We start from the raw sequence: 18,239 nt of genomic DNA, 5'->3' as shown, positions 1-18,239 counted from the left end.
ATATTACTATAAATTGTAGCAACACCTCTCCCTTCACCTTTTGGACACAGCTCATGTTTATAACAGTAATCATGAGGAGTAGACTCATTTAAAAGAGTGTGTCTACCCCTACCCCCTAGTATTCCAGGGTTTATTACACAGTGTATAACAGGGTTTCAGGCGTATCACACAAAACTTTGTCTACTAGCCAAGACACTGAAAATGCTAAACTGTGAAAAGATTTGCCATGTTGAGGGGTTAATAAGAAAATTAAGTGCATTATTTGATTTATTTTAAATTGAGATTTATTCACCTCTTAGCGCCACCAGCTGCAGTGGTGAAAAGAGTACTGAAAATTTGTACTTAAGTACAAGTACTGTTACGTTGCTGAAATAATACTGAATTACAAGTAAAAGTACTGGTGCCAAAACAGTACTTAAGTAAAAGTACAAAGTACTCTTTTCAAAAACTACTAGTGACTATTGTCACAATTACGTTCAGTTTAGTTCAAGGTCTTGTCTGTTATGAGCTCTCATTAGTTTCCATGGTTTCTGATTAGTTAATCCTCGTCCAGCTGTCCCTTCTTAGTTTTCTCTCATTTACCATGTGTGTACTTATAGTCCTTTTTCTGTTCTAACGTTTGTCGGTTATTAGCGTATGTTATGAGTTGGTACCAAGTCCGAAGTCTCAGTAAAGTCTGTTTGGAATATAAATCTTCGTCTGCTGTTATCTTTCCGTGACGACCCGTGACAGAATAACCGACCACATCAAAAATAAATATTAGTGTTGTGTTATCTTTAGTTTTAGGTCTGTTACTGAGTAACCGACCACATCAAAATAAACAGCAATGCTGGCTGATGCTCCAGCATGGGTGGCCTTTCCCTCACAGTCAGCGAGCCCGAGACACCAACAGGGCTCGTTCAGGAACCAAAGCCAGAGCCCACTGAAGCCGAGGAGACTAAGCACGCTGATCAGTCCACCTTAAAGCCAGAAGTGGACATGAACCTTATAGATCTGTGGTCTGCAGATCCAATTCCCACCCAAGTACCCACCCTCAAAACCCTTGTCTTCTTCGCCGGTCCCGTCCGGATTGTTAGAGGCTCCGGTCCCGTCCGGAGATCTTCCTCCTATGTCCCTATCTGATTTCCTGGTCCCATCTCCTCCACTGGTTTTAGCCAGTCCCCTGGATTCGTCGGCCCTACTGGTGTCCTCCAGCTCCTCGGCTCTTCCTCTGCCGCTAGCTCCTTGCAGCTCATCAGCCTCGCCTCAGGGCTTCTCCTCCACCAGCTTGGGATTGCGCTGAGTCCCCAGCTGCCACTTCGGGCCCTCCAGGCCCATGTCTCCACCTCGACCTCTCTTCCCGCCGGCTCCACTCCGGCTCTGCATTCCTTTGGCTCCACCGAGGCCCGTCTGCCCTAGGACTCCTCTGGGCTCCCTCGTACATCCGGACAAACCTCGGTCGGTCGTCGCTCAGCTTCCGCCACGGACTTCCGGGTCTCTGGCTTCGCCTCGACCCTCCACCCCTTCGGCTTTACCAGGCTCCTCCCTTCCTCTGGTTTCCCTGTCGTCCTCACTGGCTCCATCGTCGCCCTGGTCAGCCGAATCCCCGGCTCCGCCTCAGGCACGCGAGCCAGCCGCTCCACCTTGGGCTTCCAGGCCTGTGATGTCGCCCTGGTCCTTCGATCTCTCCGCTCCGCTGGTTCCTCCAGGTACCCTGGTTCCACCTCCGTGGATCGGCCTCTGGGTGTCACCCTGTCCTTCAGCCAAAGCTCCTCCCTGGTTCCTCCCATCGTCTGCTCCACCATGGTGTTGGCCTCCTCAAAATTCTCCAGGCTCCAGTCCTTCACCAGCACCACGCCCTTTACCTAAGCCTCCACCCTCGTTTCTCTTTTTCTGTCATCTTCTGTTGTGGCGTGAGGTCACGCCTTCTGAGGGGGGAGCTAATGTCACAATTACGTTCAGTTTAGTTAAAGGTCTTGTCTGTTATGAGCTCTCATTAGTTTCCATGGTTTCTGATTAGTTAATCCTCGTCCAGCTGTCCCTTCTTAGTTTTCTCATTGACCATGTGTGTACTTATAGTCCTGTTTCTGTTCTAACGTTTGTCGGTTATTAGCGTATGTTATGAGTTGTACCAAGTCCGAAGTCTCAGTAAAGTCTGTTTGGAATATAAATCTTCGTCTGCTGTTATCTTTCCGTGACGACCCGTGACAACTATATACTTTTTAACTGGCAATATTTAATGAATTACCCAAAAATATTAATTAATATCAAAGATCTATGTGGATAATAGCTATTTTGAACAAAACCCACTTTTATCTTATTGTCAAATTACGTGAAATTGGTGGGCATGATACAGGAATTTTTAACTTCAATGCCTTGAAAATTATCAGTATCAAAGTACCCATGAACTGGAAGTTGCAACTGACTTCAGTGTTGTGATGTATGTCCAAGTGAAACAGAATATTGAATTTAGGGCAAGGTTTTATTGTGGTACACCTCCAATCCACCTCTTGCTCATAACAGATTCACGGTTAGATAGGAGTAGTTAAGAATATCTCACCCACAATGTCATGTAATACTGGAAAAAAAAATTATAAACCTAACCTTTATCTCCATACTGAAATCCCAGATGGCCAGACAGTGATTTGGCTAAAATATTAGTGTCTGAGACACTGTGAGGACGGAGACTGTAGTGTGTACAGCAAATTTTTAAATGTTTAGCTTAAATATGTAATATTATATTAAAAAGTGCTCATAAATGGCTGTTGAAATAGTATTCTCAAAGTGAAATGAGTAGAGGCTTGGACTCGGAAACAGCAGTCCTTGCATTATACTTAACAAGAGGATTCTCCCCAAGACGTCAAACTGACATCATCAGAGCAAGAACGCCAATCTAGAGTGGAAACAAATGTTCAGTTTTTGATTAAAGATTATGACGGCCTACAAATAATTTTTTCCCCCCCAGTGTATTGACTTGCACGGTTTAAGTGTTCACCACAAGACTAGTAATGTGCACAAAAAAAAAGGAAGTAGGATAATTTTTGATTTCATGACGACTTGGTAGCACTTTATAATAACTTCATTAATAAATCACAATATAAACAATATATAATGCTTATTGGATCATTAGTTAATATATATTCAAGAGTTAGAAACGTGAGATGACGTGCTTGTTAATGTTTGCTAATACACTTATTAAACATTAGATAATGTTCAAACAAATAATTTTTTCATGTAAGTTAAAATGCTTACAAATGTTGTTAAACTCTCATATGATTAAGCACTTATTGAAAATCTACAAATGATTTTAACAGATGTTATAAAATGATTAAAAGCTTGTGTTAATGCACAACACTTTTGCTGCTGTTGAGGTGTTATATGGGTAAGGTTAGGGACAGGTTTGGTGGTTTAAGTAGGTTTAAGGGTTGGTTAAGGGGTCAACCGTGTACAGTGGTCAATTTAATTATTATAAGGGAACATGGTTCAATCTGTTTATATTATATTGTTTTGATAAATGAAAAGGTATTTCTTTTAAAAATGTTTGATTTGTAATGTAAAAATTTGTTTTCCTATGTTTATTTATGATACAAGGAATACCTATCCTGTTTAATGATATACTGAATAGTAGTATACTAATGTGAGTGTTGAGGCAATACATTTTTTTTCTTGCACCAAAATTACAATCCGTTATGTCTTTAACAAGCATTTAGCTAAATTTAACCAGCCAGCCTTTTACACAAACCTTGTTACATTAGCTAAAACTCCAATGCCCATAAAGATACTAAATGATTAGTAATTGTTTAGAAACATTTGCAAATGATGAATAGTTTCCACTTTAGATTGGCTACTGCAAAAACATTAACAAATGATTAATAAATGATTAGTAAATATGTGTGAATAGGGTAAATTCAGGTCTTTCAGGACACTTTTTGCCATCAAGATGACTGCTCATAAAGTATTAATGATTAGTAAACATTTATAAACATTTGCAAATTATGAATAGTTTCCATTTAGGATTGGGTACTGCAAAAACTTGAACAAATGATTAATAGATTATTTGTTAAGATGTGTAAAAAAGAGGTCTACACAAAAAAAAAGACCAACAAATGAAGATCATATGAACTGAAGGTTTGCTGACATTTGTAAGAATTTTAATTTACATTAAATAATCATATGTTAATCATTAGGTAATGTTTAGTAAGTTCATTAGTAAACATTAACAAGAACATTATCAAATTTTTCTAGCTATGAATATATATTAACTAATGATCTGTTAATCATTATATAATGTTTGTTAATGATTTATAAATGAAAGTTATTATAAAGTGTTGATTATTTTCAATACCATTGGCAAAACTTTACTGTATAACTCCATATAGATATTTTAATAATATATATATTGTCCATCCATTTTTTTGTCAAGGCAATCATTATTTCAAGTTTAAATGGTTTTATCTAAGTCTTCTAAAAAGACAAGTTTGCTGTATATGATAAACAGATTTTAATATAGGCTTTTATTTACATACTGTATAAACATTGATCATTTACCATTACAAAAATCTCAATCTTAAACATTTGCTTATTCTGTGTATTTGTGTCTTTAAAATAGGGTAACTGTTGAAAAAACCCCAGGAAGCATGATTTAAAATTTTTATTTCAAACTGAATTGAATTCACAAAAAATAACAAGCGCACAGTCAGTAATAAATTATAGTTATTACAGATTTATATAAATAATTATAAAACAAATAACCTCAATTTAGTTGAGGTATTCAAAATATGACAACACTGATTTTTTTATAGGCAGTGTTTTAATAAGCCATTTATGTTGTTATGTTGTTTAGATAAATCAGATGGCTTTGACTGGTATGTCTGTAGAAAGTAGTGATGCAGTTAGACTAGAATATTTATATGTACAAATCATACAAACCCCATTCCCATTTTCTGATGCATTTCACTTACAGCCAATAAAATTTCCAGTAGCATTTTTATCGGTCATGCGTGGATCTATTCTGAATGTTTGAAATTTTTGACAAAATTTAATCCAGGAGCAAGGAGGAATAATTTCAAGCACGGAGGGATCGCGATTGCATATAGTCTGAGTGTGCACAAAACAATATCGGAGTGAGAAGACAGGCAGTTAATTTGTAAAAGTTAGGCCTATTTGAGAGCTCGCATCCAATTTTCTGCGATTACAGACTGTGTTCTCATGTAACAATAAAGCGCTAGGCTCATTTGAATGATTAAAATTATGCGGAATACCTGCAATCCTGCGCGGATATTCAGACTCAGTAATTGACAAGAGGCGGATGCGTGTCAAACTCATTGTCGGAGAGGAAAGAGACGCAGCTTGTATCAGTGTATATTCGGTAGATACTGTGGAAAAAGAGTAATGTAGATATTTATGATAACACTACCATGTAGTTTGTTTCTCAAAACTTTGTGAGTCCATAAATTACGCTGAGCTCCCTCACTGTCTGATCTGCTCTTCACCTTCTGCAGCAGCAGCTTTTCCCAGTTCAGATATCAGCAGTGTTGGGCAGTAACACATTACTTAGTAATGCGTTTCTTTAATTTTGTTGGGTTTTTTAGTATTGGTTTGTTTTGTCGTGTTTTAATTTTATTTGTTTTTTTTTTTGTATAGTAATTTAACGGGTTATATTTTCCTTACTGCCATGTTACATTGCTGACAGAATGCAGTGTTTTATTATCTAGAGATTGTAAAAAGGATGTTGCACGAGTCAAGTGCCAGTGGATTAGAGACCTGCTCCCATGAGACCTGGTACCAGAGTGGCAAGTGCAGAGACTCATGTGTGTGGGATGCGGGAGAATAAAGTGATTCACGGGACTCACGCAAAATAGAAATATATAAACATAAAATATCTAAAGCAAATAAATGGTTTCACAAAAGCAACATGATCTAATATAAAATATAAACGATTAACAGTTGCAAGCATACGCAGAGTTTCTACAAACCCGATTCCAAAAAAGTTGGGACACTGTACAAATTGTGAGTAAAAAAGGAATGGGATAATTTACAAATCTCACTAAATATTTTATTCACAATAGAATATAGATAACATATCAAATGTTGAAAGTGAGACATTTTGAAATGTCATGCCAAATATTGGCTCATTTTGGATTTCATGAGAGCTACACATTCCAAAGAAGTTGGGACAGGTAGCAATAAGAGGCCTGAAAAGTTAAATGTACATATAAGGAACAGCTGGAGGACCAGTTTGCAACTTATTAGGTCAATTGGCAACATGATTGGGTACAAAAAGAGCCTCTCAGAGTGCCAGTGTCTCTCAGAAGTCAAGATGGGCAGAGGATCACCAATTCCCCCAATGCTGCGGTGAAAAATAGTGGAGCAATATCAGAAAGGAGTTTCTCAGAGAAAAATTGCGAAGAGTTTGAAGTTATCATCATCTACAGTGCATAATATCATCCAAAGATTCAGAGAATCTGGAACAATCTCTGTGCATAAGGGTAAAGGCCGGAAAACCATACTGGATGCCCGTGATCTTCGGGCCCTTAGACGGCACTGCATCACATACAGGAATGCTACTGTAATGGAAATCACAACATGGGCTCAGGAATGATCCAGAAGCGCAGACGTTTTCTCTGGGCCAATGCTCATTTAAAATGGACTGAGGCAAAGTAGAAGTGCTCAGACGAATCAAAATTGATGGGAATCAAAATTTGAAGTTCTTTTTGGAAAACTGGGATGCCATGTTATCCGGACTAAAGAGGACAAGGACAACCCAAGTTGTTATCAGTGCTCAGTTCAGAATCCTGCATCTCTGATGGTATGGGGTTCCATGAGTGCATGTGGCATGGGCAGCTTACACATCTGGAAAGGCACCATCAATGCTGAAAGGTATATCCAAGTTCTAGAACAACATATGCTCCCATCCAGACGTCGTCTCTTTCAGGGAAGACCTTGCATTTTCCAACATGACAATGCCAGACCACATACTGCATCAATTACAACATCATGGCTGCGTAGAAGAAGGATCCGGGTACTGAAATGGCCAGCCTGCAGTCCAGATCTTTCACCCATAGAAAACATTTGGCGCATCATAAAGAGGAAGATGCGACAAAAGAAGACCTAAGACAGTTGAGCAACTAGAAGCCTGTATTAGACAAGAATGGGACAGCATTCCTATTCCTAAACTTGAGCAACTTGTCTCCTCAGTCCCCAGACATTTGCAGACTGTTATAAAAGGAAGAGGGATGCCACACAGTGGTAAACATGGCCTTGTCCCAACTTTTTTGAGATGTGTTGATGCCATGAAATTTAAAATCAACTTATTTTTCCCTTATAATTATACATTTTCTCAGTTTTAAACATTTGATATGCCATCTATGTTGTATTCTGAATAAAATCTTGAAATTTGAAACTTCCACATCATTGCATTCTATTTTTATTCACAATTTGTACAGTGTCCCAACTTTTTTGGAATCGGGTTTGTATTTAGGCTATAACACGTGTTTGCAGCATTGAGCAATGCAGTGCTGAAATTTGTGTGCTAATGAATCCTCTAAAGCCCGGGACACACCAAGCCGACGATCAGCCGTTTGCCATCGTCGGACAGACGGCGAGTAATGGTCGGGCTAGTTTGTTTGGTGTGTTCCACTCGTCGGCTCTCATCGGGCTCACATCGGTGGCAGTTTGCCCCATTTAACATGTTGAATCGGGGTCGGGGACTTCGGGCCGTCTGCACGAGGGAGAGCTCTGATTGGATGTTCAGTTTAGCGAACGAGTCAGTGCAAAGAATTAAAGGAAAAGTGATGAAAACAAGCATGTGAATGAAGGCGGTACAGACAGAAGGCTGTTTAAATGTAATGTGAGCTTTCCCAAGCAATCTAATATGCGAATGTTTTCATAACAACATGAGCCGCTTAAAATGATTAAAGTTATTAACGTTACTGATATTCAAAATGGTAAGCAAGCCTGCTTTGTTTCTTATATCTGCGTTTATCTTGTATATCTTTGTTTTGGTTTCTCCTTTTGAATGACGAATATATACTATAAATAGCTGCTGATATGAACAACTCGTGTTAGTTTGCCGTCGGCTGTAAGTCTGTGCGGTGTGTTCCAGCGCAGCTTGTGATGGGACAGTATAGTCCATCCAGTTACTGACCAGGCTCAACCCTGCTTAACTTCAGTGGGCAACCAGTCTTGAGCTGCAGGGTGATATGGTTGTGTATAAATGCAGAGCTCTTTGCTGGCATTCTGCCATGCCATATAAACCATGCACGCAGCAGCCGCTTGCTTTAGTTGAAAATAACAGTGTTCTATGAATGTTGATGCTTTAATAACAAAAATTTATCGGGAGTGTGTACAGTATGCTGGGATTTCATAAATTTCATGGATAAAAAAACTTACGTAACTAGTAATGTTACTAATTACTTTTGAAAAAGTAATCAGAACAGTGACGTGATTACTTTTAAAAGGAGTAATCAGTAATCAGTAATTTGATTACATTTTCAGAGTTACTTACCCAACACTGGATATCAGGGCCGTTATTGGTCCATTTACAGTCGGATATCTTTATTGGCTACTGAAGTGCAGTGAAAAGTTTGAATATCAATTAAAATTGTTAGCGTACTCATTAACGAGCTATGATTTAAAAGTAGATTAAGAAGTAGATTATTTTGCTTAATTTGTACTTAAAGGGATAGTTCACCCAAAAATAAAAATTATGTCATAATTTACTCACCCTCATGTCATTTCAAACCTTAATGAGTTGCTTTCTTATGTTGAACATAAAAGAAGATATTTTGAAGATTGCTGGTAATCAAACATTGACTTCCATAATATTTAAGAAATTACATTTTTTACAGTTATAGTAGTTAATATGCATGTGGTTATATTTATTTATTTATTTTCTCATTTCGAATACCTTTCCCATGGAGGCCATTTTAAACCACTAAGAATAGAAGTATGACTATTCCTTTCCAGTCTTTTTTTTTTCTTTTTTTTTGTAAGTTCATATTGCAAGTATGACCATTGGCACCAAGTTTCATACCATTCCAATAAAATTTAAACATTTTTGGGCGCCAGCATCTGAAGACTAGAAAGGGTTAAATGCATGTGTCCACTACGCATTGTTTTCCTGAAACTCCTTACAGTTATATTTCTGTTTTAGATTTATATTGTTTTGTTTATATCATACTGTCATACTATTTGACCATTTTAAATGCAATTTCAGTGAATAATAGCATTTTATTTTGTTTCCTTCAGCTGAACCTCTGGTGCAAGTTGATGGGAAACCCAGCTGTTGTTTCTTCAAGTTCAGTCCAAAACTGATGTTTACCAAGGTCCTGAAAGCCCAGCTGTGGGTTTATCTGCGGCCACTACAGCAAACTTCCACTGTTTACCTGCAGATCCTTCGCCTTAAACCTATCACTGAGCAAGGAAGCCGACACATCCGTATCCGGTCACTCAAAATAGAGCTCAGTTCGCAAGCAGGTCATTGGCAGAGCATTGATTTCAAACATGTGTTGCAGAACTGGTTCAAGCAGCCACACACAAACTGGGGCATTGATATAAATGCCTATGATGAGAATGGCAATGACCTGGCTGTGACGTCTCTGCAGCCTGGAGAGGAAGGACTGGTAAGGACCCTTAGACCTGTTAGACCAAAAAACTGCTATAGTGGAAACAATAATCATTGTACTAAACCAAAGGTTAAATTTTTTTAGCTTTATGTCACTTGAGATGCATTTGATACTGCTTTTTATAGAGGGTGCTTGACCCATCTCTGTATGTCTTCTTCCTCCCGTAATCTCCAGCAGCCATTCCTGGAGGTCAAGGTTCTTGAAACAACCAAGCGCTCACGGAGAAATCTGGGACTTGACTGTGATGAACACTCCACAGAATCCCGCTGTTGTCGCTACCCGCTCACAGTGGACTTTGAAGCTTTTGGCTGGGACTGGATCATTGCACCCAAACGTTACAAAGCAAACTACTGTTCAGGCCAGTGTGAGTACATGTTCATGCAGAAGTACCCACATACTCATCTGGTTCAGCATGCCAATCCTAGAGGCTCGGCAGGGCCATGCTGCACACCCACAAAGATGTCGCCGATAAACATGCTGTACTTCAATGATAAACAGCAGATAATCCATGGCAAAATCCCAGGAATGGTGGTGGACCGCTGTGGCTGTTCATAGAATTATGTGTTTTGGTTGAGCTAAGGGGAAGTGATGGAAGGAGGGTGTTAGGCATGCAAGTCTCTGCAATTTCCTTATATTTTCCTTACATTCCTTGGAAAGAATACTACATAATGTACATAGAACAAAAACACATTTGTTGTTTCTTTCATAAGTCCAAGTAGAACACTTAGGTCCAGGATCCTAATAAATCCTAATTTTTCACTTTATTATTTGAATCTGAATTTTAGTTAAAATTACCAAATATTTGGTTTATATACTGTGTATATATATATATATATATATATATATATATATATATATATATATATACACACACAAAACACACAACAAGACTTGGTTTCTTGGTTTTTGTTTTTGCTGCATTGCGCTGGGTAGGTTTGAGATTCAGGTCCAAAATCTCGCTCTACATCAAATATATTCTCATTGTCTGTGATTTTGTTTTTGGTTTTTGCAGTATAACACATTCAGAGAAAACAGAAAAAATACTTGATGCTGAAAACTTGTTGAATTATGGCTGTCTAGGGGACAGATTCAGAAGATGGAAAATGTGTGTGTGTGTGTGTGTATATATATATATATATATATATATATATATATATATATATATATATATATATATATATATATATATATATATATATATAAAATGTAGTGCAAGATATAGTAGAACATATGAAAAAACACTTGTGGAGTTGTTAGTGTTGATCTGTCATTTAGGAATGTATAATATTATTATATATTTTTTAATTATTATTTGCATATATATGCATCTTTCAGTTGTGAGAAAGATTTTGACATTGAGTCCAAAGTGTTTAAGCCAGCATACTAAGACTTATTCTTAAGTTTCCTACATGCATTTCTATTGTACTTCAATGCTAATGTTATGCATTAAAGAAATCATGACAGGAGACAAATGAACCCCGCACCCTCCACTAAAGCTGCTTCCACTGTGGTGCGAAATTCCAAATAGTCTAGGCACCCTTTCATAACTACTTTGATCCTCTTTTTACTCATGAAAATGACAAAGGAAATGAAAGGAAGACATTTTTATTTCTACATCTTTTAGGCAGAAAAGGAACATAAACATTTATTTTAGACATAGGAATTTATGATGTAGTACTATTCATGTGTTCAGCAGCTGTGATGGACAAAATCATCATAACAAAAAATAAATAACAAAAATAAATTATTTATTGAAAAAGAAGTGAAAATAGTGTCTCTCTCTCTCACACACAGTAAAATAATTGTAATTTGTAAAAAGAAAAATAATGTTTCCCACAAACTTTAATTTTACATGTTCTTTTCAGAAATGTCTTTCCTTACCTTAACTCTGCCTTAACAGTCTGTTATCAATAAATCAGTGTCAAAGTAAACCAAAATAAAACATGTTCATGGCTATATGCAGCTGTACTGAATACAGTAACATATAGGTCACTATGTTTGCACATGTATTTACATGAATAAAAGAACAGATGTCACTGTGGATCACAGCAGTACCATATCTTTTGTAGATAAGACAATTTAGAGAAAAGTAATTTCATTTAACTTTAGTTGTATTTAATCAAATACCATTCCCTGTCCCTTGCCAAACTTTAATGGTACAGTAAACTTTGGGAGTGCTGAAAAATCAAAGGATGGAGAGGGGGAGTGGTGCAGTAGAATATAAATCTTTTCCTATTCTTCAAATATGTCCCTTTGTTGAAAACAAAAGCACTATGATGTTGGATAAAAGAGGAGCCTTCTTACACTAAATCTAAGTAATATGTGTATATATCACAAAAGAGCAAAATACAAAAAGGATGGCAGTGGGATGGTGCTGAAGGGTATAAAAGATCATTTTGGGCACTCTACTTACCAACAATAAATTTTGCACTATAGGAAGTAAATGGCAAGAGGAATTTTTATTTCCATTTCTATTTGACCTTTTCAAGCACAAGAACTTGTAGATGGATTTTAAAGGGGTCATATGATGCTTTTTTTAAAGGTTATTACTTTGTGTATTTGGAGTAACAGAATATGTTGGCATGCTTTAAAGTTCAAAAAACACATTATTTTTCAAATACTGTACATTATTGTAGGTCATCTATGCCCTGCCTTTCTCAAACACATCGTTTTCTACAAAGTCCCTCCTTCTGACAACCGCAGTCTGCTCTGATTGGCCAACTGTCCCAGTGCATTGTGATTGGCCGAACACAGCAAGCACTCATTGGAAATGTAACGCCCCTTTCCCTATTTGTGAGCTTCATCTTTCAAAATAAATGTAAAGACAGTTAATAATGTCCTTAGTTTTACCATCAGTTCAAGCCCGAAAGGGGAACAGAGTTGTGTTTGCAGTACACAAGCCACGGACGGTTAAGACAGCTGACTCCACTGTGTGACCCTGTCTCTCTCTTTCTCTCTCTCTCACACACACACACACATACGCGCACACACACACATACATGACGTGCAAAACTCTGGATTTTAACCGCAATAGCAAATACTTAAACTAATAAGAAAACATACTTACAGTAGCTGATTCAGAAGCGCCAGATTGTCGTAGCAGAATTACCTCCTCTCCTAGGTTCACGAAATGGTCATCCATAAAATGCATTGCTGTTCTGTTGTAAGTAATCTTAAAGATTCCTAAATGCATCTACTTTAGGAAAAGGCCGAATAAAGTACTTTTGCTTTCGCCTAGATACACATAGCATATCCCTGACATGGCTGCTTCAACACTAACTACAGTTACTGAAACCACGCCTTCTTTCTTTGCGTGAACATTTGGGCGGCTTTAACAACTTGAAATCTTGAAATCACATCATATGACCCCTTTAATAGCTAAATATTGTCTAATGAGTTTACAGAAGGTATAGTCCATCCACCATATCTGTCTTTATGCCTTTGAAATCTTTCTGCTGTAGCAGAAACCAGTTGTCTAAAACAAATCATATCTAAAATTTCAAAACTGACCGATGCCTGAAGTTTTAAATTGTTGTTTTGTAATACTATCAAATCCACAAAACTGAACTCTATAAAGCCTTAACATTCTAGGTAACATCTGATTTGAAAGTGAAGTTTTGGCAAATCTAGTTTGTGGCTTGAAAAAAGTGGCTATGCACTATGAGAATGCATATTACAAAGGACTGGAACTTAGTATTAACTAGACGTTCACAGCAGAAACAAGGTTATATGGGCCACAAGAAATTATCTCTATTGAAAACTAAATCGGTCACAATATAAGTAAAAAGCTACCTCATCAAAACAGTTTGAAACCTTGCTATGAAATTAAAATTGACAAATTTTATAAATCCTCTATATTTATGGTCAAAAAACAAATGCATGTAATTGTGTCATATAATTTTTACTCTTGCCATTTCAGTTCTGTCAATGTTTTTTAGAACATTATTACTTGAATGATGTACAAGTCTTCTAAAATGCCACAGGGTCTCTATATTAAGGTCCTTTAAGGACACAAAGTATGGAAAGTATGATATGGATATCATAAGCCATTACCCTGTTAAGTTGTACAGTTCAAAACTTCTGTATAATGTAATGTTCTCAATGTTTTTGTCATACAATATGTGGAGAAAGAAGAATTGTGATTTGTAAATGTGAAAAAAAAGAAAAAAGAAATCCAAATGAAAACATTCTACATTATATAGTGTTGACAGACTCTCTGCTTTGAAGATTTACCTACTTATTTTAGTCATGTTCAGCCACTCATGTTGTGTAGAGAAATTATGAAGTAGCTTGGTTTTCATGCAAATAAGAAAACTTCATCATCATTTCTGTCCTTGTTTTTTGTTTGATCATGTTTTGTACAATAAATACTTTATTTAGAATACAAAAGGACTGCCCCTTTCTTAATACACTGACTGGTTTGACTGACTATGTCAATAAGAATTGTTTCAGGTAGCTTTTTTTTTGTTTGTTCAAGTGGAGCTTGCAATGGCTTACTATCCATGTTTTTTTTTTTTGGTGTTTTTTTTTTTTTTTTTTTTTTCAGAAGAGATCATGAGGAACAGAGCTTGAAAATGATACAACATCTGCACAGCTTCAAATAATTCATCCACAGACTGTATGTTTTAAACAAAGTCCACCAAATGTGCATGGCAATTAATGTACCATGCTTGTGGGACAACTTTTCTGAAATTTTCTACTACACCATTGTGACAGGCAGACATAACTGCTGCAGCATCATAGCACTGCACAATGCAAGTGGTCAGTATTGCATCTACCTAATGCCTTTTTGATCATTTTCAAGAGCGATTTGGCATCTAATCGACTGGCTGGAGTAAAATTAAGGAGTTCCTCTAATGCAAAGCCACTGTGCAAATAACGTGTTGCCACAGACACCTGCTCTTTTTTGCTGACATGCATACTTTCATCGACTATTAAGTCTACTCGAATATCATCGACTATTAAGTCCTATTATATTCAATTAACTAATTCAGTATATCGTGGTGTGTGTTTTTGCATTTTGGGGATTGTCATGTTTTCTTTTTTTTTTTTTCAACAAATTTAGCAATAAGCACAATAAAGTTGCCTTAGTCGGCGGAATTCTCCTTTTTTCTTTGACTTCTTTGTGCAGTTGTCAGGCAGACGATTCAGCAACTGTTTGCATGTATTTCCTATTTACTTGTACTACTTTTATTTACTCAAGGGCCATCCATTTTGTTTTGTGTGCAGACATCTTTCATGCCAGTCAGGCACTCTCTTTTTGTGCCTGATGGGCCTGTCTCTATACACACACACACAAAAATGTTCTAGCCAGTTTTAGTCCTTGTACTGTACAACTTGCGGTTAAAAGAACGTTACTGTACTAGGATATTGCCAGAATATGTCCTTAGGAGAGTAGTGCTGTTGGCTGACATACTTATATCAGGAGAGTCAAATGAGTTGTTAGTAAGGGTGCTGAATGTTGTGCCACTCAGTTTATTACTGTCACGGTTAGTAACCGTGGTCTCAACACCGGACGTGCTGTCCAAGCGCTGGTGACACAGGTGTCTGAGCTCACCCAGCAGATCCAACAGCTGACTACTCCAGCTGCGCCACCCGCACCGTCTGTTCCCCGGGTTGTTCCCGAACCCAACTACCGGCCGGAACCACGCCTACCAGTTCCCGAGAGTTACTCCGGTGAGCCCAACTACTGCAGAACATTTTTTACCAAGTGTTCCATGCATTTCTCCCTGCAGCCTCGCACCTTTGAGACCGAGGAGTCCAAGGTGGCGTTCGTGCTGACTCTGTTTTCCGGGCAGCCCGCCCTGTGGGGAATGGCGGTGTGGGAGAACCGAGATCCATGCTGCGCCTCGTTCCACTCCCTCTCCGAGGAGATGAAGAGGGGTATTCGACCGAGCCGTGGCTGGCAAGGAGGCGGCCCGCGAGCTGGCGGAGCTCAAGCAGGGGAATCATTCCGTGGCGGATTACTCCATCAGATTTCGCACCTTGGCGGCCGTGTGCAAGTGGAACGAGGAGGCGCAGTGGGATATGTTCCTGCATGGGTTGGCCGACCGTTCTCACAAGGAGATCTACCTCCTCGAGTTGCCAACCAGCCTCAATGGACTCATCGACTTGGCGACCGCGTGGATGCTCGCATCAATTGCCTGGGGGCGCACGCCTGTCCGACACGTCCCTCCAGCAACCTTGAGAGTGGCAGCTCGAGTAGAGAGAACACGGCCGGTCCCGTCTTCGATCACGAACCCATGCAGGTGGGTAGAGCTCGACTGACCTGGGAGGAGAGAGAGAGGCGGAGGTCCTGAGGACTGTGCCTGTATTGTGGCGGCTCTGGACATTTTCTACTCTTCTGCCCAGTAAAAGAGCCAGCCCGGTAGTAAATTTGAAGCTACTATTGGGTGGGATCTCCGCCGGGAAGTCCTCAACATCATCCACTCTCCTTCCGGTGAAACTGAGATGGGCCAACAACACACACACCTGTCACGCCCTTCTGGACTCGGGAGCCGAGGGTAACTTTATGGACACCACTCTGGCACAACACCTGAAACTCCCGAGCACTCCTCTCACTCACCAGATCACCGTCAGCGCACTTAATGGCCAGGAACTGCCCTACAATACCCACACCACTGGACCTATAACCCTTCTCACCTCCGGCAACCACACCGAGAACATCCCCTTCCTCCTCATGGACTCCCCTGTGGCACCCATCGTCCTTGGTCACTGTGACGGTTACGGAAGGACCGCACGTTCAACATGGAATTTTATAACGCACACATACTCACAAACACACACAGAGACTGTTTAGTGATACAAGAGTTTATTGTAATTATTGATCAGAGAGTGAATGGAACTCCTGTAAACTATATGTGTATTGTTCCTGTGTAGCATTTGTCCCGTGATTTTTAGAGTCCCGGTAAGAAACAATGGCAGGAATTATTGGTTCCGCTTAGGGTGGGAATCTACCATGTATTAATTGAGCGTGGGGGTTTCAGGGGCAACGCGGCCGAGTTGTTGCCGTTATTTCCTGTTTAATGTGAATGACTTAATAACATCAAAGTAGATTTATTAAGTTGAACATCATGCCAATATGTTTCTTTCAGACTCTGTATATTTAAGGGAACATGTGTACATGTGTACAAGTTTTGTATGTGAGTTTGTCCCTCCCCATGGGGTAATGGTGCTGGCCACCAGTATAAATGTGAATGACTCTGTAATGGAAGGCAGTCTGTGTTTGTTGCTGCAGTGGAGAGTGTGGCCTGAGGGTTGCAGGTATTTTGGGCATTTTGTTTAGTTATTTTGAAATTGACCTTTTTGTTAAGAAAGTCATTTTTGGAAACTTTATATTTTGCATTATTGTTTTGAAATTAATTTGGATTTTTCTTTTTGGTCAAGACTTTGTTCTTTCTATTTTTTTTGTCATGTTTAATTATATTATTGGGCTTGGATGATTGCCATTTTGTAAGTTTAAATAAATATTTATTTACATTTCAAAGTTGTGTATTCACACTGCCTCTGTTTAATTTGGCTACAACATTTGTGGTGCCCATTATTGGGTTAACATTACAGTCACCCCTGGCTAGTCAAGCACAACCCATGAGTGGATTGGGGTTCCAACACCATCACCTCGTGGAGTGAATGTTGTCATGAGTCTTGTCTGGTTTCTGCTTGTCCTGCTGTGTCTGTTTCTGTGTTTCAGGAGGAGGCAACGGTTTTGTCAAACGTGCCCGCGGAGTACCTGGACCTGAAGGAAGTGTTCAGTCCCACGCTGCTTCTCTCCCTCCACATCGTCCCTATGACTGTGCCATAGAGTTAGTGCCAGGTAAGTCTCCACCTAAAGGCAAGCTTTACTCTCTTTCAGTTCCTGAGAGGGAGGCCATGCAGAAATATATTTCTGATTTTCTAGCATCGAGGTTCATCCGCCCTTCCTCTTCTGCAGCGGGGGCGGGATTCTTTTTTGTGGGGAAGAAGGATGGTTCTCTGCGACCTTGTATTGATTACCGAGAGCTGAACAACATCATGGTAAAGAATATGTATCCTTTGCCGTTGATGTCTTCAGCCTTCGAGAGGTTACAGGGAGCATCCATCTTCACAAAATTGGATTTATGTAACGCTTATCATTTGGTCCGCATCAGGAAGGGGGATGAGTGGAAAACCGCTTTTAACACTCCCAGAGGGCACTTTGAGTATTTGGTGATGCCGTTCGGGCTCTCCAATGCACCTGCGGTTTTCCAAGCACTCATTAATGACGTGTTGAGAGACATGGTAGATCAGTTCATATATGTTTACCTGGATGACATACTGATTTTTTCCTCGTCTCTTCAGGAACACGTGCAACACGTCAGACGAGTGTTCCAGAGGTTACTAGAGAATGGGCTTTTTGTCAAGGCGGAGAAATGCGTATTTCATGCACAGTCTGTTTCCTTCCTAGGTTACATTGTCTCGTCTGAGGGAATATGTATGGATCCTGACAAGGTTAAGGCTGTGATAGATTGGCCAAGTCCAGATTCCCATAAGGCCCTACAGCGGTTTCTGGGGTTCGCCAATTTTTATCTGCATTTTATTCGCAATTTCAGCCAACTAGTCTCACCTCTGACTGCCTTGACCTCCCCCAGAACTAAGTTCAGGTGGTCGAATACAGCC

General features: G+C 39.2%; 1 protein-coding gene across 2 annotated transcripts in view; it reads left to right on the top strand.

Annotated features, from left to right (window-relative positions):
- Positions 1–10,385, top strand: part of gdf11 (growth differentiation factor 11) — a 64,816-nt gene extending 54,431 nt beyond the window's left edge. Inside the window, exons 2-3 of one of the 2 annotated variants that reach the window (XM_042765946.1) lie at positions 9,229–9,602; positions 9,783–10,385. In XM_042765946.1, the coding sequence (XP_042621880.1) occupies positions 9,229–9,602; positions 9,783–10,160 (752 nt within the window). In that variant the 3' untranslated portion in view covers positions 10,161–10,385. Of the gene's footprint in view, positions 1–9,228; positions 9,603–9,779 lie in introns of both variants that reach the window. The other variant, XM_042765945.1, reaches the window with a different exon arrangement.
- Positions 10,386–18,239: the final 7,854 nt, after the last annotated feature.

The sequence above is a fragment of the Cyprinus carpio genome, chromosome A11 (assembly GCF_018340385.1).
Source record: "Cyprinus carpio isolate SPL01 chromosome A11, ASM1834038v1, whole genome shotgun sequence".
Classification (NCBI taxonomy): domain Eukaryota; kingdom Metazoa; phylum Chordata; class Actinopteri; order Cypriniformes; family Cyprinidae; genus Cyprinus; species Cyprinus carpio.
The sequence above is the reverse complement of the archived record's forward strand: the minus strand, read 5'-3'. Positions and strand labels throughout refer to the sequence as shown.